This window comes from Ciconia boyciana, chromosome 8 (assembly GCF_034638445.1).
Source record: "Ciconia boyciana chromosome 8, ASM3463844v1, whole genome shotgun sequence".
NCBI lineage: Eukaryota > Metazoa > Chordata > Aves > Ciconiiformes > Ciconiidae > Ciconia > Ciconia boyciana.
The window spans coordinates 53,225,865-53,247,182 of record NC_132941.1 but is presented as its reverse complement, the minus strand read 5'-3'; the positions used below and the strand labels follow the sequence as shown (position 1 = coordinate 53,247,182).

Below are 21,318 nucleotides of genomic sequence, written 5' to 3'. Positions count from 1 at the left end.
GCATCTTCCCTAGTAGTAAAAACAAGTTAGAAAGGGTCAAAGAGCAAAAACAAGCTTGGCTTAACTCTAAGAGTACCCATTTCTCCGCATTACTGGAATGATTTGAGTTCGTCTTGGGCATAATTCCTGTTCAAACTCTTCTGACCATCTTTCCCAGCGATCATCACAGTTCACAGTTTTCACAGTGTAATGTAGTTGCACAGAGCTATGGTTCTGACCCATGACTATCCGGCACTGAAAAACAGATTTGTGGCACCCGCAGAAGTTGAGCAAGTAAGAGAATGAGAGAAGGACAATTAAAATAGTTAAAGGGTCAAGCAGTTGTCTTATAAAAAAAGAGATTAAAAAGGTTGGGCCTCTTCAATTAAAACAGGAAAAGCTGAAGGTGGGGCAGGAACATGACTGAACTTTACAAAATAAAGAAGGCGGCATATGAATAAAGCCTGATTGAGACAAAGGCTGTGAAAGAGATGAGGGTTTACTGCAACATGATAATTCTTGCTGAAGCACTCAATTGACATTTGTCCATTAAGGTTTTACTGCCTTCTGATTACAAAGTATGAACTCTTTTCCTGGTAAAGTACTGCTTAGAAATACAAGTGAAAAGTCATCTTCTATAATGTGGAATCTAGACACATGCTAGAGAAAAGCTTTGGTTTCACAGCATAAATCTGTGTCCGGGGAACCATTGCCTACAAGATAAAGAAAGAATAAATTCCAGTGCAAAAAGTCTTGCCTAGTTATTACTGTATCATTAACAAAGTTACAATAACTTCCCTGACAACACTGTTTTCTGAATCATGGTCATGACTAAACATTTCTAGAGACAAAACTCAGTTCCTTAAAGTCCTCCTTAAACAAGAAAGCCTCAGACAGATCTAAAATGCTGTTCAGTTAGATATGAAGAAAGTAAAGGGACAGTCTTCTCCAATTCATTATCAAGCCAGATGGATTCAAAAACGATTCTGTCTTAGCATGGGGATTCACCATTGCTTTCATATTCAATAAACCAATTTTGATGTAGGCACAACTTAAGTTCTAGGGTAATGGTTCCACCAAAAACTTCAGCAGACTGTACAGTTGACCTTCCACTCTCTGCTCACCCACTCATTTTGACTATCTGCATTAATGCAACTTCAGATAAATTCTTTCTGAAAATAATAAAGTCCCTTTATTTGTCATGGCCTCCTTCAGTTTCACACACTAAGATTTTCTGAAACGACAACCAAAAGACTAATTTTTAGGATTGACACTTTAAGGTAACAGTCACTTAGTCCTCTGTAGTAAGGAGAGATTTAGTAAATTTTAAACACTAATCAATAAATTGATTTGGCTACTGTAGTACAATCCTACTTTTTCACTTCCTCATATTCTTCTCCATAGAAAAATCGGTAAAAATTAAAGATTCTACCATAGGATAGCATGCTTCAGGTAATCAGAACCTTCTTAAAGACAGATTTTGGGTGGAACTTGACTCAAGCACAAATCCATGCTTGAGCAATTTCTTGCTCTAGGCTATAGGTAATTAACTAAATAGAAAAATGTCTCAAAAATATGAACATGGCTATGTAAAGGGGAAAAAGTTTGTGTCTTTCTCTTAGCTTCCAAATCACCATTCATGCTTAACTGTTTTACATTAATCTCTCTCTATATAAACACATGCAATCCCACAGAATGCTGCAAACCAGTCTTAATGCAGAGAAGTAAAAATAAACAAGAAAAATCTATAACTTTAATACTGTGACTTGTTTTTACATACATTTAGAACTGCTTTAAGAAACAGTATGTCCTCCTAGAACCAAATATGATAGTTTAAGTAGGTGCATTAAATATGCAAAGAATCTTCCATTACTATTTTATTGTGAATTTTTTGCTTTAGGTAAATTTTCTGCTGCATGTACTTTAGTTGTTTCGTATCATGAATGTAGAGCATATTCAACAGAAAATTAGAAATGCCAAGGGAAAATTAACATTTACAGTAAAGCCTTAATTTTTTGTTGACATATGAATACCATTGCAGAGTGGTTTGAGGTAGCCTACTAGCTTTTATTGAACATTACTTAGCTAATTTTTATTGCCTGACATCCTTCAAACATATTCTGCAAGTACTAGGTCTTCTTTCTCTCTAAAAAGATTGTTTCCCATTTCTGAGTGGGAAAAAAAAAAAAGTGTTTCCACATGACATATTTGAGACATATTTGACAGTTAAAATTTTCTTTCAAGCATTTCAAACTGTAATCATGTTATAAAACCACTAAAAATGAATTAGATAGAGGGAGTTACGATATGTATTTTACATGTGTTTGGAGAAAAATTACAAAACATCATTAATTTTTTTTACTCTGTGCTATTAATTCAGTCTTTGTTTTCTAACTGCAAATTTCATGGCTTTTCCATCACTAAACATTGAAAACTGGAACAATCCAAACAGTACCAAATGAAAAGATAGCACAAGCATTGTATTTGAGTAATTTGGCAGCTACTGTAAAGTAAGACAATAGGCAAAAGAGGTGAGACAATATGAATTCGTCAATTCTGTGTATAATCTGAATATAATTAAAGGTTATTGGGGGAGCACAAAGAAGCAAAGACCAAAAAAGTATTCATAAATGACACTTCAGGCACCAGGGTCTCAAGGAATGCATTTAAGATCTCAAACCAGAGAGTTTAATTACGTGCTGCCTCTTTTACCCACACAACTGTCATTGAAGGAGAATGATGTTCATAATCTTAACATGATTCTCAAAAGGTGGGTCATGGCCCATGAAATACATAAGGCTCATTCATAACTGCATTCAACTAAAAAAAAAAACAAACCAAACTGGGGATTGTGGCATTTGCAAACACAAACCCAACAAATTATTTCTTCAGTATCGTTTATGGGGTGGTCAAAACTAGAATTTGGGTCACCACCAAAAGAAACTTGCAAACTACTGCTCTGCAACAATAGCATGTCTTACTGCCTGGAGGATTGTATTACTGGAGGACTACTTCCCTGCCAACGATTAAGCTCAAAAGATTTAACCAATTCGTCTACAAAACCTGTTAAAAAAACCCCCAAAACAGTACCACAACATTTTTTAGCTCCTACATCAGAATTATTTAATTAAGTAGACTGAATCTGACTTAGATATGAATAATTATTTCACCAAATTAGAACAGCTTAAAGAAGAAGCTTCATTCTGCAGTCTATTTGACAACATTAAACAGTCACATTTAGCTTATGCCTGAAATCCAAAGTTTTACTCTCCAGACAAGAAACCAACAGTCCAAGCACTTACACAAATAGTTAGCTAAGAAATATGAAATATCAGATGACATGAAAAAAAAAAGGAACTTTTATAAACATAGACAAATAAAATCAAATAATGATTTCCTATTTACTCAGAGTTTTAAACAGTTTATATAACTGTGCTCACACCTTGGAAAAGATGACTGCCTTACCAAGGAGTGATCATGAGCATTCTATATTTATCCTCCACAAACTTGTCTGCAGTTTTTATTCTGATTGCAACAGACAGACAATACATTACTCATAGGTTAAGTATTGCGATGCTGATTTTAAGCCAAGTGACTTAAAGATGTCCAAAAAGTGAGACACGAAACATGTGCTATACTTCTTACTTCTTTAGAATATTTCCTTGCTACAGACAAAATGGAAAGGAGATATCACCTACTGCAAATAGCCATTTAAAACAAGAAAATTATCTCAGTTTACAGTCTACAGATTACTTTCTTGCACTACCCTTAGCGAGACTGACAATAGGTGTAAAGAGCTCTGTAAAGCTTTCCCCTTGACATATATCCCAGGGTTTAAAACAATGATACTGCCTTTTCCTTATCTGGTATCTTCAACATGCTAAAACTGCAACAGTGTGAAAATAAAGATAACATTATAGAGCAACTCACCAAGCTGATCAGCAAGACTAAAATAATTTGTTTGTCTTCTATGAACGGTCACGCATCTTTTTTCATCTAGACCATACACAGCAGCCCTAAAATACTCAGGCTACACTTAGGGAAATGACTGTTCTTAGCAAGCTTCAGGTAAAGTTTTAGTTCTATTTTACTTAGACTAAATATTTAAAATTGAACACTGCCATCTTATACATTAGTCCCTTGAGAGTAAATCAACTCTCTTCTCTATCTACTAATGCCTCTATGGCTAAACAAAGCAACATGGTATTTAAGTGAACATTATTAATTCAGATCTCCTGAGAACAACTGTACTATTTCACTGCTCCAGTTTAATCAGAGGTCAACTTATATAGTCAATTATGAATTAAAATAGATTAGAACAAAATATATTAAGTATAGCAAACAGTTTTAATCAAAACTGTCAAACGTTCTGCACTGATTCATTCTTATGTATTAATATTCATTTTAGGACATTTTCACCTACTTTTTCTTTCCAGGTCTAGGCTTATGGCAGAGTCATAACACACAAAACCAGGTTCATGAAACACAGTATTTGACTGGAAATTTTCAAATGTGAATTTATCTTCCAACCAGTACCAAACATACAGGATTTCAGAAGAACTCAAGCAGTATCCTTCCACAGGGACCTGTATTTTTTACATAGGAAAGTTTCTGAGCTCCAACAGCTCTAACAAATCCTTCTAAAGCATTAGTGGAGCTTATGACACGAGGTAAGTCAAAAGATAAAGAGCATACAAAAACCAGCATATCAGTGCTTCAGCTTAGATATTAAGTGGTCAAAATATATTCCTATGAGTGTTGTTACAGATGTAAAAGATATCCATCCTAGCAAGCAGCATGATACATTAGTATCATTAAGATAACGTCAAGTTGCAGTATCCAACTGTAGAAATTATTTAGATTTAGAATATGCTGTAAGGCCACAGAAACTAGGCAATATAAATTCTCTTTGCTCTGCCCTGATTTTGTTTTCAGGTCAGACTAATTAAAGTATTTTCCAGGATTAGAAAATAAGTTATGATGTTAGTGGTACGCAAAAAGTACTTTTAAGCAGCCACCAATTGTCAGTTCATTTTTTGGCATTAAAAGGAGTTAAGGCCGCACTATCATTAAATGATATAAGTAAATTGGTCCAGTCTTATTAAACCACTATTTAAAAAATGTATTTGTTCCTACCTGCTGTACAAGACATTAAGGCAAAAACAAGCTCTCCTGTAAGTCATATAGGTATATTACAGGTAAGATTGTTTTAAATACACAAACAAAAGCTTAACTTAAATGAAGCAACATCATTAGTTTATTTAACTTGAGAAACACTATTATCAAAAGCCCACTATCATTAGCCAGAGGTGAGTTTGTATTGGCCATTAGCACAGATATAAGTATATGTGAATACTTAATGTAGTTGTAACTTTCAGAAGATAATGCAGTTGGGTAATGCTGTTCACCATGATTATGGCTAACAGCTTCCACAACATTCCTTCTCTGAACCTAAAGAGAAAGCAGAATAGGCTTTTTAACCAAATACCAGTTAATTGCTGAGAGTTGGAAAACTTGTCTTCATAACTTTAGATGAAACACAAATATTTGATTTTCCAAATTCCTACGAGAATCTTATATACACAATGCTTCCAACATCTTATATTCAGGGTAATAAATAGGATACTATAAATGGGCAGAATATTTCACTTCAAACTAAGAAGCATGAATGCAATTCAAAACCAGACAAGTACAAAGGATTCTCTAATAATAATTTGTCAGTTTCTAATAAAGTATATACACACTATATATTCCCTCTATACACATACCATACATAGATACCCTATATCTTATATAGTACACTGCTACATATATTCTACCACTATAGAATCTGTTCCCACAGAAGACTTAAAATTGGTATATTTGTACAGATGATACCCATAATGATCATAATGATGGCCAAAAGGCCATTAATTTATTGGAGGAGTATCCTCTAGTGAAGGACTCAAAGATGACACCAAATAAATACTGGGAAAATGCTCTTCTGCAATATAAGTGTTCTTATATTAGCGTACAATGTTCTTACTACCAAAAAAGGCTGGCAAATTTTACTGAAATATAGTCCCAGCACTTTACTTCATTCAAAAGGTTAACTTAGGAAGATAGCTGCATTTTAATTAGTTATGTGCATCTGTACGATAAAGATTCTCGATCAGGAACTTTAGCAATAAAGAGCCACAGAACACATTAGGCATTTTAAAGGTCTGTTTTCACACCATCTGAACATTAACTTCTGGGAATTCAGAAAGCGGCTTAAAGCTGATGAAAATCTTCACATGGTTACTTAAAATTACTACAGTTTAACACTTACTTATACTGATTTACCTTAAAGCAATGTTTACTATGTGCACTGAGCCGACATTTGATACAATAGGGCAAAATAACACACAATAAAGTAACATGATATAATAATGTAACTCATTTCTAAAGCAAACTGATTACAATTAACTTTAACAGTAGGAGTCTAAGATTTTTCAGGGGACTTAACCTTATCAAATCAAGAGCAGTTTCAATCTCTCAATCTCTTTCTCTTTCAAAAAAAAAAAAAAAAAAGTAGTAGTTTGTGATCTAAATGCCAAATTTCAAAGCTGAAATCAGCCTCCAATGCTAATATTATGCTTCTTCAGTGGCTTTCAGAATCCTGGCAGCCCATTCAGTAATTCTAAATAATCGATGAAAGGCAATTAAAAAAAAGATTGGAAAAAAGTCTATCATCAGCAACCTCTAAATTCTCTTTACAAGAGCCATCACCCGATACTGAAGTACTGCAAGGGTCTATAAATTGAAAAAGGGTGGAAAACTACACCAGTATTCATTAGCCAAGAGCAAAAAGAAAAGAAAATAGCCTAAAAGTGGCCTCTCTGAAGAGGCTGAAAAGAGCTAGAGTGAAAAGTCCTATACAATCATAAACCTTTGCCATCAGTAGTCTGCAGTCTGTTCACAAGAGAGACCTGCAACAGGAGTCGAAACACTTAGAAATACAGTATTTCTAAACATTACTTAGAAGTTAGGGAATAGAAATGTATGAATTGTCAGAGCTAAGAAAGCTTTAGAAAACTAGAACAAACAGCTTCAAAGGAAACAAGCTCCTCTAGTAATTTGGCTAAGTTATTAAAAAAATAAGCAAGACCCTGGTACTTGATTGCAAAGAAGGGGAATGAACTACAAGTTTTCAATACCCTGTATACAAAACTAGTTATCACTAGACATAACATTTTTTTAATGTAAATAATTTAATGAGCTAGGCTTCATATTACTGTCAGAATCATTTAAGAGTTGCTTTTGAGTTTTTCTTTAAATATTTGATACTTTGTCCAGAAGATGAGTTGCACAACTAAACCAAATACTTCTCTACAGGAAATCATAGCGTGTAACCAATCCAACCTATTTTGTATTAGAAGTCCAAAGTATACAAAGCCTTATTTATCTGGCAATTCCATTTTATCATATATCTGCCAAAACCCTGTCACACACTGATTCCAAGGATCTTAAACAAAGGCAAATATAGTTTTGCGAAATGTAACTGACACTAGGGTGTTGGGTTTTTTTTTTTTGTAAAAAACAAAACAAAACAAAAAACTCATCACACAAAATTAAAACCCCCAAACCTCCCACACTTACATTACTTAAAGACAAAGTCTTCAAAAGTTGACACATCTGTTCTAGTTTATAGTTTTTATTCCAAAATTTGAGAAGGTATTGAATGGCTATTCTTGCAGTTTCTCATTTGAGGTGTATATCCAAGAAAGAACAACCTAACACACCCTTTCTTTCAAAACAAGTTTCTTGCCAAGCATGCTCAGATGCAGGAACACAAGTATAGTTAGTATCTGTGTGTAATCCTTTTTCTCAAACTAGATGGAAACAAAATGAACGCTGCTGAATACATGCAGTAGGAGACTTTTTTTTTTAAATGGGAATTTTTTTCCAGGAATACTAGTACCTGTTAATTTTCACATGTGCTACGTTCAACAAGTTTACCAGTGTAACTGCATGTGTAATTCTGACTACTACAATTTTTAAAACAGGGTTTAATTTTGAAAAATTAAATTTCAACATTTAACACTGTCATTTCACATTCAGAAATAAATCTCAAAGTGAAAAATCACATCCAACTGGAAAAAACTCTCCTGTTGTACACAAAGTACACTGAAATGCAAAATTTACCAGTTGTCTTGCTCAGACACCTTCCTCTACAAACTACTGCTAATACAGACATGCCTACAGATAAACATGAAGTGAGAAGAGGTTTGAGGATGGGAGGGGAAATGCATGTGGGGGAGGAGGATAACATATTTAGTACTGTACCTTTGAGGCTTCCCCAGTCATCTCTATGGTACAGAACATTATATTCATGAAAAAGGAATCCAATCTCCACTATGAAGTTTAAAGAAAAACTTTAATACTCTGCAAATGCCATTAAAGACAACATTATGTTTTTATAGTCACCAAGCTTTATGATATAGCAACTTCAGACATATTTCCCAGTCATTTTAATCAAAAAAATCTAATCTTCCACATTGACATGAGAACCACCATCTACGTCTTACACCAACATCAAAATCAACTAGATGCTCTTAAAATAGAACATTGACACAAATTCCTAGGGTGAAAAAACCCCACCTAGCATTCTGAACTAACTGTGGCACTTTTGCTCAAATTTACAAACAGGTAACACCACAGTACAATAAAATCTAAAATAACTTCTACCAGAAATAGCACAGGTTTCATGAGTACCCAGATTTCATAAACTCTCAAATGCAGCATTCTAAATATAAATGTTTCTTGACTGAATTAGCTCTCAGAAACACTGTAAATGCTTTTCTTTCTCATACTATTTTTTTCTAGTCTCAAGAACCTGCTCCAGAGTCTCAATTCATGTCAGTTTCCTAATTCTCTCATGCTTATCCTCCATGTTTTTTCCACACTATCCCTAAACCAAATGTGGAGCATTAATGCCCTTTTAGAAAGGGGAAAAGTAGCTAAAGATTTGCCCGAAAGCTACAGTCTTGTCAAACACTAGCAGCGTTATATCTATGTCATAGTACTCTACTTTGCTTGATAAATTCTAGTTAAGCATCCTTAAAAACACTACTTGTACCAGTATACTTAAAGATTTAAAGATCAAACAACTGAGAGAAGTTAGGAGATCCAACACAGGAATTCTGCCACGTAAATAAAGCCAAGATAACACAACTATTTAATTCAAATCCATACGGAACAAGATAGGAGAATGCCCATTAAAAGCAATGTGAGCTTGGCCCTATAAACTACGGACAAGGCACACAAGTCAATTTTAATGTTCATGGGCTTCCTTCCGTACAGAAACTTTAAAAAACAAAAGTATGAACTTCACACCTAAGAAAATACAGTTTTTGTAAGACCGGAAGCCATACTGTCCACGAGTCCAAAAAACAAAATACAGGAGAAGCAAGCGATTCAGCAGCGGGCAGGGTGGAGCAGAAGGCGGGACAATGACCTAATAGGTCTTTTCTATCTTTAGTTTCATGAGCCTCTGTGGGCAAGAGGCGTCTGGATCACACGCTCTGCTCTGCAACCGACACACCACGGGAACTCGGGACACGTCCCTCCTCGCAGGGCGGCAGGTGGGCGCAGCCCTGACCTGCCTAACGCAGGTCTCCGGAAACTTGATGCTTACAACAGGTATCCCAAGGGGACAGAGCTTACAGACAAGCAAGCTTTAGACAGCGCTGAACTCAGAAGCAATACTACAAGTCGTTTTTTAGCTATGAGCAATACTACAAGTGATTCGAGTTGCCCGCTTGCCCTTACCTTGAACACTTTACCGAAAGCACCATCTCCCAGCTCTCCTATAATTTCCCAGAACTCCTCAGGGTTCAAATCCCTCTTGACGTGCTCGTATTGTTTCTTCTTCTTCTCACCACCCAGCTTGAAGATCTTACGAAAGTTGAAGAAGGACATTTTTCCTCCGGCCGAGGGAGGCCAGCCTCCAGGCGACCAGGCGGCGGGAGGGGGCGGCGGCGTCTGGCGGTGCCCCCTCAGCCCGCCGTGACCATCCGGGGCGGGCGGTCCTGTCGGGCGCGATCCCCACGAGGGCCGAGGAAAGTCCTCACGCCGCCTGGGAAGCCGTCACCGCCGGGCGCCGAGAGGAAACAACACGCCGAGATCCCCCCGGACCCCCCCGAGGGGCCGGGCCCTCGACGCCAGCCGCAGCGCTCCTCTCCCGCGACGGGCTCGGCGGTCCCTGCCTACTCGGCCGGGCCGGTGACCATCGCGTCAGCAACAAGTGCCGGGATCCCTCCTCGGGACGGGCGGCTCGGCGGCGGCGGGCGGGGCGGAGGACGGAGCCTGAGGAGAAGAGGGGCGGCGAAGGGATCACGGCTCCCGCGGGAAGGGGGCAGCGGATGCGCGCCGGGCAGGGGGAGCGGTCGCCCCGCTGCCCGCCGAGGGCGCTTCCCGCCTCAGAGGACGGGGCGGATGTAGGGAGGGGAGGGGGCTGCCCCACTCCTGACTCCTGTTCGGTGCTCTCACGGAGCGGGGCCCCGCGGCGTCCCGGGATGGCAGAGCGGAGGAAGACGACGTTTCCCTCCCGGTCTCTCTCCCGCTCGTCCCCCCGCCCTCTCGCAGAGCGGGGCCCGGGCGGCACCGTTTCCTGCGGGGCGGGGCAGCGGCAGCACCTCCTCCTCCTCCTCCACCCGCCGCCGGCACGTGCGCGCGCCCCGTGCCCCCGCCCCTCTTCCCGCGCTCCCGGAACCGCCTCGCGCCCCGGCCGCCGCCACCGCACCAGCGCACGCGCGCCACCGCCTCCTTCAGCGCATGCGCACGCGCCATACTGACAGCTGCCCCCACCAACGGTTCGTCGCCGGCAAAGGTGGGGGAAGAGGCGGGGCTTTCCCCTTCCCACGTGATGTGGCGGCGCGAGCCAATAGGAGCACGCCGAGGCCTCCGGCGGGTAAGTTGGTGTCTGGCCCCAAGATGGAGGGGCGCATTCCCTTCCCCCTCGCCTTCCCTTTATTTCAGGGCCTGGGAGGCAGCGCTTGGGGTGGGCGGCTTCTCGTCTTTTTCTCCTGTTTCTCTTTGGGGGTAGGCTGCGTACTCGCAGTGGGGGGGAAAGGGAAGTGACTTTTCCCTTTCGTCCTCTGGTAGCCGTTATGGTAGAGGCTGTGTGGAAAAAGGATCCTTTACTATCTGCTGAGTTGCGTATCCTGAAGGTTACCCTGCTCTTTTATTTCTTCTCAACTGTCCTGTGTAGGGAAGGTCCCCCGGTCTTGCGGCAGAGGGTGATGTTTCCTAGGTAGGGGGAAAGCTTCCTTTCAGGGCTGGCTGGGTACCTTGAGTTCCTCTTCTCAGCACACGTAGACTCTCTCCTCCCCCCACATTGCTCCCAGGTCTCACTGAGGAAGCTGAAGGGGGTATGAGGCCCTCTGTCTGCCAGGAGCGTTGTGATGGCAGGTGGTGCCTCCTGGAGGGTTTGAGCTTGGGAGCGGTTCTTTGAGAAGGTGTTGGTAGAAAAAGGCAATGTTGGAAGAGTTTCTTTTGTTTGTGGGCCAGTACTGCTCCTAGACCTGCTACTGGTTTGTCATAGCAGGGTGATGTTAATGTGCTGCACGTCTGGTATCTTGTGAGATTTAATCAGTAGGACAGGCTTGAATTTCCTTATCTCACAACCTTCTCTTCCCACAAGCGATTCCTTCATCAGCCTGAAGTATGATTGTGTTTTAATAGTTGTGTTGTTTATATGCCACCAAACGTGTGGTATTTCTTCACATGAAAGCAAGAGGTCTTCCCATTGCTTTGATAAGGGGCAATTAGCAGACATCTTGGAGACAAAGTTTAGGCTGTGATGGGAGACAGGAAGCTGATCTTGCAGTAAAGGCAATGATGTGAGACCTAAGAGAGATCTGACAATGAGACAAACACCCAGTGAAAATCATGTAATGCATTATCCTCATATGAAGCTGAGTGCCTGCAGTTACCATTATTTTAAACTGTGTTATAAGCTTCTAAAGATCAAGCTTCTGGTGTGAATAATTCCTCAGACTGTTTTATTAGCATGACAGTAGTTTGCTATCTAAGGAGGGTAGTCCGTGTGTAAATTCAGTAATAATAATGAGGCATTGAGATGCACCGGTTATGGGGATCATATGGCAACCTCAACAGTCTCCTTGAAAGAAGCATGACTTTAAGGAATAGAAAGTGCTGGGGTGAGTCAAAGGGATTTCATCAAAGGAGTTGTCTAATAGTACAGGTGTTTGTAGTAATGAAGGTTAGAAAGGTGGTTCGGAAGGAGGTAAGGGCATAGAAGTAGCCCAGAACTGAACTTCGCATTGTGTGTTAACGATGGTTTTTTAGCTGAAGCATGCTGGGGTAGAAACCTTTTAAGAATAAGTTGGCATTGTATGTTGAGTAATTAGTGGTGCTGATAGTATTTATAGTGTACGGGAAAACACTGCTAGGCGCTGTCCTGCAACAGAACAAGGAGATGGCCACTGCCACAAAGAGTTTATGAAGCAAACAACAGTGTTGTGTCATGAGATAATTTCTTTAATCTGTATAAAATCAGTTTCAAGGTAGTACTACTCTATGAATAGAGAGCTTTTCAAGTACTCTTGCTAACCTGGTAGCAATCCTGATTTGTTGTAATAATCAGCATTTGCTGTCCAAAAATGATCTTGGGCTTTGTGGTTCCTTTGTATCGACAGCTTGGCCACAAAATGTAAAACTGTTGAGGAGGGTGTTAAAGCCAAGACCATTTATATGTGTAAGGGTAATACCAAGAAACAACTGCAATCCAAATGAGCTGTTTTCTTTTCTCCCCTATGACCTGGCTGGCTGCCTGCACCTATTAACTTAATTTACAAGTTTCATGCAGATAGTTTGGATTAAATACAATAACGAAGAAAGTGATTGATAAGGTTTCTGCAGTGTTACCAGCAGCAATTTAGCTTCTGGGATCTTAATTTTTAGAATTCAATTTCTTTTCCCTCTCTATAATACCTTTTTTTTTGGTGTGTGTGTGCCCCTTCAGGGTGGGATGAGAGCTTTCATTTAGATGTTAAAATATAAGGATGGCTTTAATAATAATTTTCATATTTTTTTTAATTTAATATTTTGATTTTACCTTGCTTCCTCTTGGATAAAAAGTGCTTTGGGACTAACTTCCATCTGTTTATTTGAGCTGACTAATTGATAGAGGATGGGGGGAAAAAGGAATCCAAAGCCATAGCATGAAATCCTTGTATCTAGGCAGGATAATCTTTTCTTTAGCCTCAGGGTTAATGTCATAGGGGAGCGGGGGGGGGGGGGGGGAGGTGTATGTGTGTATGTCAGAGTTTGTAATAATAACTGGAAATAAATGCAAAACTAAAAGAAAATTTCTTGACCTATATGTGAACAAATGTAGTTGAGCTGCTTTAATAAGGCTGGCAGTTATGGGACTGTGGTACCAGGGCCCGGTTCTTTCTCAGCTCTATTGATAAATGAACTTCTGACTGTAAGTAGTTGACATAGAGCATCTATATAATGTGTCAGTTTGCTTTGAACATGTGTGTGATAAAACAGGTTCACTCAGAGCAGAACAGGGACAGTAGTGTCACCCTACCAATGACTACATGTTAGTAGGTACTACAGATGTATTGCTTTAGACTTTTATAAAGATAGTCTTCCTGTACCAGAGAGCTTTTAATTCATGTAATGTTGAAAATATAAGATGAAAGGCTGGCACAAGAAAGGAGCAATTAATCTAGTCATAAAGTTTTGCTTTTAACGTCTTTTTTTTTTGCTTACTCTTTAACAAGTAATTAAAGATAAAAACATTATATCTGAAAAGGAAAACTGTGGCTCAGTCTCAATTTTTCCCTTATTCTTTCACTCTAGAGTTACAGCTTGCCACTCAATCCTAAAAATAAACTGTGTAAGGTGAAGGTTAAGTGCTAGTAGCAAATCCCTCCCAATTTGCATTGACTTCCTGGTATGGAGGAGGCTGTATGAAGCCTGGGGTTTTTTGTGTGTGGTTGGGTTTTTTTGGTGGTGTTTTTTTTGGGGGGGGGAGGGGGGGGTGTGTGTGTTGTGTTTTTCCCCCCGGTAGAAGTTTTTAGCAACTGTAAGTGTTTCCAGATGGTAAAGATAAAAAGGTAAAAGTAAGTTATATTAAAATTTCTCCTTCAGGAGTTTAATGCAATGCATTTTTGAAAATTCAATGCTTCCTTAAAATGTCAGAGTAAAGATGTTAAAGAACTGTTTTGGTTGGGCATCAAATATACTGGCTTAAAAACAGCTGTAACTCTCTAGTGCAATCTTTTTCATCTCTTTAAGACTTAGAACTCTCCTTTATCCTTTCTGCTGCTTAATATCACCATCCTTTCCCATTGACTTCATTGCTTACACTTGCTACTGTTCCTAACTCCCTCTTTAAGTTCTACTTCTATTTCATTTAAACTGCTCTCTTCAGTTTCTCTTCATTGAAAATAAACACTTGCTTCCGAAATTTAATTTGAAATGTGTTCTTCACAGAATATATTGCCCTTTCACTGCAGTCCTACATCCTGTCTTCAGTTCTTTCAAAATATTTAATGGTATATTTTTATATTGTCTTGACTTTCTGTCCACCCACGCTTTCACTGATGTCCTCCAATCTTCTGTCTGATGTTTGAGTTCATTGAACTGCTGTAAGGTCACAGGTGGCTTGTTCGTGGTTAAATCTGAGACATAATTCTTGTTTCATCCGTCTTAATCTGTCTGTCACCTTTGGCACTCAATACTGTCCCTTCTGTTTTCTTTACTTGATGTATGTGGTGTTTTCATTTATATTTTCCAATTATACGGCGGTGTTTTTCCATAGACTCCTACGATTTCTACTCTGTTCTGTTCCCGAAGTTAATGTTTTCTGCTGTATTGGACTCATTTCAGTTCTAAGTGCAACTGTAACTTCTAGATCCTTCTAGTTAACCCACTGTAACTTCTAGATCTTTCTAGTTAACACACTACCTTCCTTTTTAACGTCCTCCTTTTTGTATTCTTGGCTTTTGCCAAGACCTTGTGCATCCAGCCTCTGTATCTGAAGTTATTTCCAAAAGCTGCCTTGCTTCCCTCTGAATCTGACTCCTTTTTCCTTGGAGTTTGGGATTTTATGAAATTAAGTTCTGATACTTTGCCTTGTACCACCACAGCTTTACTAACTTTCCTCAGTCCTTCAGGCTTTGTGAGCAATTATTGGTGACTCTCCCATACCTGACCTTTTTCTCCTTTCTCCCATTCCTCATGAGTAATTTTTTCTTTTCCTACTATTCTGAATGTGTTGCCTTCTCATAGGAGCACCTCAGTTCAGTGGACTTTAAATACCATGGTGTTTTCAATCTCTTTCCATCTTGTATATTGACCTTAAAGATATTCCTTTTCTTCCCTCTATACCACTTCCATCATCTTTGTGCACAGGCCAAGTTTTTAACTTTTTTTCCTTTTCCTGTGACCCCTCTACACTTGCTATGCTGTACCTGACTCCTGTGTCCTAATGCTCTAATTAAGGGTAGTAAGTACAGAGGAGCTAGTAGTATCTTTAGTTAATAACCCATGTTTATGACAAGGTGAAGAAAGAAATACAAAAGAGGGCTAAAAAAATATTTTCATTTCTTTATGATGTAAGAAGATGGCCTAAAAGGCTGTACATTTTCCTACAAGGAGCATCAAGTCATGTTACCCATTTATTGGAAGCCTTGAGAGGGGAGACCGTACTGTATATAGCACTCTTAAAGCCCTTCTATTAAATGTGCAGTTGATAGATCTGTAGCTTAGAGACTTGTATTTCTGTTCTGCATTTGAAATTTAAAGCTGTCTTCATAAAGGAACAAAAAAGAGACTCGGTTTTGTGCTCGGTATTTTATGAGCCTTTCTGATACGAGTAACAGCAATAGTTCAGTCATACATAATACAAATAGGGAAAAAATTATAATACCAGAGATTAGATGCTCAAGAGCTTGCCCATATCTCATTAGCCAGAATCAATGCTCAGGCTCCTATCAATAACCTGGAAACTATACATTACATGACTTCTTTTTTTTTTTTTATGCATTACTGTAGGACCAGTTAATCTACGAATTGCCATAGAAACATGTGGCATTTGGAAGCTTCAACATATAAGGGTATTACTTGATGCTTGCAGTAAAAAAATTAAGTGTTAAAATATTTAGGAATAGGATTGATCTAATTTTGTCTTCAGAAAAATCTGTGTGTTTAGTCTAAATTGCTCTAGCTTTTTCAGTAGCCAGTGAGGAAAGGTATCTTCAGAGGGCAATTCACCCTTTCCCATTTTAGATACTTATCTTTATCACACAGTATTTAACTGTGTGAGGTGACTTGTCTTGGAAACCTGTGATGGGGGTTCTTCTTCCTACCTATGGAGATACCACTGCCAGCAGAACTCTTAGAGTGCAGTTCTTTTGATATCAGGCAACACCTCTGGGAATGATGACAGAGCACATGTAAAAGTTGCCAAATTACCTGAATGTTTCCAAGTAAACAGATTATGTCTTATTGAATAGGCTTTATCTGAAATCAAATGTCAGATGAAAAAGCAATAATATAAATATAGAAATCTTGAATGAGGATCAGATATTTCAACAAATAGTACAAGAATATTTCTCGGAAACATAGCAAGTCAAAGGTGTTCAAGCTTTAACGTGTTAACTTACTTGAAGTTATTGCAAAAAATAAATGTTTTTCTTATTGCTTCTAGTTGGTCTGCAAGAAAGCCACCTTCAACATTGATATTCGGAAACATAGTCATATATAATTGGAGGGGTAAGTTGTGCTTTTATACTTATTTGAGTGAGAAGCAGACCTTGAGTTTAATGGAAAGTGTCAACAGCTTGAAACTTACATAGCTGATTCTCTTTATTGATTAAATGACTGATGCAATTAAAAACTTCAAGTCCTCTTTCATGATAAAATTGTTTAAGAAGGCTGGACACTTTTTGGTTTGCATTTAACTGAAAAACTCCTTTTGTAGGAATTTTCAGGTAATATTAAAATACTGAGCTGCATTGGTGGATAGCTTTTTTTTTTTTTTTTAAATACAGTAGTTAGTCTAATAAAAATTCTTTCCCTCCATGTCTTGATGACTATAAAAATCTTTCACAGAACCACACATGAATAAGTCTATCTAGAGTATTGATTTCTTTTAAAATAATATGCAATTAAAATACTACTACTCTTAGCTATAATGCTGTATTCTTTCTAACCAGTTTAATCACTTGATATTATATTTCATTTAAAGCAAAATCTATTTGATCAAAACAGTACAGGAACACAAGGCGAAGTATTTAAAACTTGCAGAGCCCCCTCCATCTGATGGATATTAGAAGCTTTAGTTAAGTCACATGAAAGCATGTATTACAAATGCTTCACCATGTTTGTCTTTCCCCTAGATGGTAATTAGACCTTTTCCTCTTGCATAGGAGTCATGAGCTGATTTGCTCTTTTTGTTTGTGGCTTTCAAATTTGCATTAGTTCACATAGCAGCTAGGATTAGAAATTTATTAAGGGATAAAGATAGCTTTGCATCTCAGTATTGCTTTCAGTCAATACTGGCACAAAAAATGTCTGAACGAAAGACCCACATGTATTGCTGCTTTTCTTTCTGCAAATCCTGAATTTCTTCCTCTATTTCCCAGGAATCTTTTTTTCCAGAATGGACACTGTGTTCTCTTGTGATCCTGATCAGCTCTGGAATCTTGGGACTGAATAACTTGTTCTGTAATATGAAAATGAGTTATTTTTAAATCTGTTTTTTATTATGGCTGGCCAGCCAGCCAGTGAACCCAATCCTGGTTATGTGGTAAGCATAAGCAGGAAGTTTATTATGCGTTCTACAACTATTATTAAAAATATACCATACTGAAAAGTAGGGAACATTTCACACACATACACAAAAAAGGACAATCTGACAAAAAGATAACACTAAAAACTACTGATTCTTTAGTAATATCCCAAAGGGAGACATTGCAGTGGGATAATATTGGAGATGTGTCTACTAGCAAAAAGGGGAAATAACATTTAGAATGCGAGATACCAACTGTTTGTTAATGCAACACTAGACTTTAAAATATAAACTGATTTCACTAAGAAAACAGCATAGTTTTTCAGTGAAAAATGTTATTTTTCTATTACAGCCGTGTTTAAAATAGTTTCTCTATGTGTAATGTTCTTCTCTTTTTACCTAGATTTTATAAGCTATTGCGAAATTCTCATTTTTGAGGCAAAAAAAGTTTACTGTGTGTTGTCAAGTAGAATTTGGTTTTATGTAGGATCTCTTCTTGGTACAGCAGCAATGTTTGGAGCTGTAATAATGTGTCAATTGTTAAGGCAAACAGCAGCTATTGTGTGCTCAACAATAGTATATGCAAACTTTGGGCACTAGGACCTCCTTATGAGAAAAGAGAGTATTGTGATGTGATGCACTTTGTCTCAAGTGCTGTGGAATCTTTATTTTTTTGACAGAAGGGACCTTTAATCTAATATCTAATCCACAAAATTATGTTTTATAGTATACCATGTAACATTTATGGATTAAGCCAAAAAAGCCCATTGCATTAAGTGGACTGAATTTTCTGTAGCAGAAAATAATTACCTGTAGGAAAAATAATTCCTGTGGCTTCTAGCTGAGCTATAAGATACTGTTCTGGATGCGGTATACAGGAGTGACTTACTTTCAGAAGCATGAGGTAGGGAGTGGCATCTATTCAAATTCAAATGCATTTAAGGAGACACTTAAATCTGTTCATAGAAGTCTGTTGGTTTTTTTTTTTACATACCGAGAAGTCGGAAATAGTAGTGACACTATCATGTTAGCTGTGACAGTGATTCATGTAGGGAATGTAAGAAGTTGCAGCCACAGTCGTCAGTGAGGTATTTTCTTTCAAGAATCTTAATAGTGTTATTTCCATTTGGTGCCTTCCTACTGGATTCAGAAAAAGTTTTTAAAGGTGGGCAACAATCATCACTAGCAAAGAAGTCTAGCTGTCTTAGCTCCGTAGGGAGGAAAGCTATTAAGAAGATACTCATGTTGCAGGACAGGTATTCCTGAACAGTTTTGGTTTGTTCTGTATCAGTCCTATATCAGCTCTCAGTGATGAGGTTTGGACAGACCTCAGAGGGAGCATCTGTAAGATATTCATTATTTCTGAACATCCTCAGAGAATTACAAAAATTGCTAACCCAAAAGTTAATAGAGGACAGAGTCTCTGGATTTTTAACAGGTCCTAACAGAGTTTAGCAGCTGAAGATAAGGGATGATGAGCCAGCTTTCCTTAGCTGAGAAGAAACTACTCTTCAGATCATTCAAAGTTCATAGAATGCAGTGTAAGAGATTGCGCAGAACAGTGTGTCTTAAGGAATCAAGAAATATCTACACACCTTTAGCATCTCTAAAACATTTTGGTTTTGTAGGTCAGAGCAGCCTGGGTGCAACTAAGAAATCCTGTGCTTGATTTCAGGTATAAAAGTTCTAGTCCTCAGAAAGGAGGCACAGTTACAAAAGAAATTCAGAGAATACCAGGCTGGGAATTGTACCATTTTTGGTACAAAAAACCCCACCCTTTTAATACTCTTCCTAGATGTTGGCTGAGAGGACCTGTGTGAGGAGCATTAGAAAAGCATAACAAAAGCTTTGTTCTTACGTGGGATGATAGTTCAAACTTCCCCTAGTAAAAGAGAGAATACTGTAATAATATATATGGTCTTAATGCCCGCCCCCCCCCTCCCCCCGCCTTTCATTTTGCACAGGTCTGTCTTTTGGAATGTCTAAACATTTTTCTACAAGAAGTGCCTTCAGACAGGAAGCACTGAGTCTTTATTTGGAGGATAAAAAGAATAATTTTGTGGAATAGCATAAAAAACACAACCAAAAAAGAACAAATGCAGCTGGCTTAGAAACAGAGATCAGTGTCAAGCTAACAGTATTAATCTTTCTAAGAAGAGTAACAGGTCTCAATCTTCCAAAAGAGCTCCAAATGAGTAATCTCAGTCTCTAGTTATACTCACAACATATTTGATGGTCCTAGTTGGATCTGAGACTTCAAAATTATTCTGATTTGAAATTATTTTGTATATCAGAATGCTTTGGATTGGAAGGGACCTTTAAAGGTCATCTAGTCCAACCCCCCTGCAATGAGCAGGGACATCTTCAACTAGATCAGGTTGCTCAGAGCCCCATCCAACTGGACCTTGAATGTTTTCAGGGATGGGGGCTCCACTACCTCTCTGGGCAACCTGTTCCAGTGCCTCACCACCATCATTGTAAAAAATCTTTCTTAAATCCAGTCTAAATCTGCCCTCCCTTAGTTTAAAACCATTGCTCCTTGTCCTGTCACAACAGGCCTTGCTAAAATGTCTGTCCCTGTCTTTCCTATAGGACCCCTTTAAGTACTGGAAGGCTGCTATAAGGTCTCCCCGCAGCCTTCTCTTCTCCAGGCTGAACAACCCCAACTCTCTCAGCCTGTCCTTGTAGGAGAGGTGCTCCATTGCTTTGATCATTTTTGTGGCCCTCCTCTGGACCCACTCTTAACAGCTCCATGTCCTTTTTGTGCTGAGGGCTCCAGAGCTGGACACGGTACTCCAGGGGGGGTCTCACCAGAGCAGAGTAGAGGGGCAGAATCACCTCCCTCGACCTGCTGGCCTCGCTTCTTTTGATGCAGCCCAGGATATGGTTGGCCTTCTGGGCTGCGAGCACATTGTTGGCTCATGTCCAGCTTTTTGTCCATCAGTACCCCCAAGTCCTTTTCCACAGGGCTGCTCTCGATCACATCATCCCCCAGCCTGTATTGAAACTGAGGATTGTCCCGACCCAGGTGTAGGACCCTGCACTTGGCCTTGTTGAACCTCTTGAGGTTCACACAGGCCCACTTCTCCAGCTTGTCCAGGTCCCTCTGGATGACATCCCATCCTTCTGGCATGTCAACTGCACCACTCAGCTTGGTGTCATCTGCAGACTTGCTGAGGGTGCACTTGATCTCACTGTCAATGTCATTGATGAAAATATTGAACAGCACTGGTCCCAGTATGGACCCCTGAGGGACACCACTTGTCACTGATCTCCATCTGGACATTGAGGCGTTGACCACTATGCTCTGGATGCAACCATCCAACCAATTCCTCATCTACTGAACAGTCCACCCATCAAATCCATATCTCTTCAATTTAGAGAGAAGGATGTTGTGGGGGACCGTGTCAAAGGCTTTACAGAAGTCCAGATAGATGACATCCATTGCTTTTCCCTTGTCTACTGATGTAGTAACTCCATTGTAGAAAGCCACTAGGTTGGTCAGGCAGGACTTGCCCTTGGTGAAGCCATGTTGGCTGTCTTGA

General features: G+C 39.1%; 2 protein-coding genes across 6 annotated transcripts in view; one reads left to right on the top strand and one right to left on the bottom strand.

Moving 5' to 3' along the window:
- The window catches only part of SLK (STE20 like kinase), a 52,918-nt gene extending 42,187 nt beyond the window's left edge, over window positions 1-10,731 (bottom strand). Inside the window, exon 1 of one of the 2 annotated variants that reach the window (XM_072871619.1) lies at window positions 9,772-10,731. In XM_072871619.1, the coding sequence (XP_072727720.1) occupies window positions 9,772-9,921 (150 nt within the window). In that variant the 5' untranslated portion in view covers window positions 9,922-10,731. The remainder of the gene's footprint in view (window positions 1-9,771) is intronic. The other variant, XM_072871618.1, reaches the window with a different exon arrangement.
- STN1 (STN1 subunit of CST complex) overlaps window positions 10,646-21,318 on the top strand; it is a 48,507-nt gene continuing 37,834 nt past the window's right edge. For 2 of the 4 annotated variants that reach the window (XM_072871624.1, XM_072871620.1), the window contains exons 1-2: window positions 10,646-10,912; window positions 16,691-16,755. The gene's annotated coding sequence lies outside the window, so the exon portion shown is untranslated. The other 2 variants (XM_072871623.1, XM_072871622.1) reach the window with 2 other exon arrangements.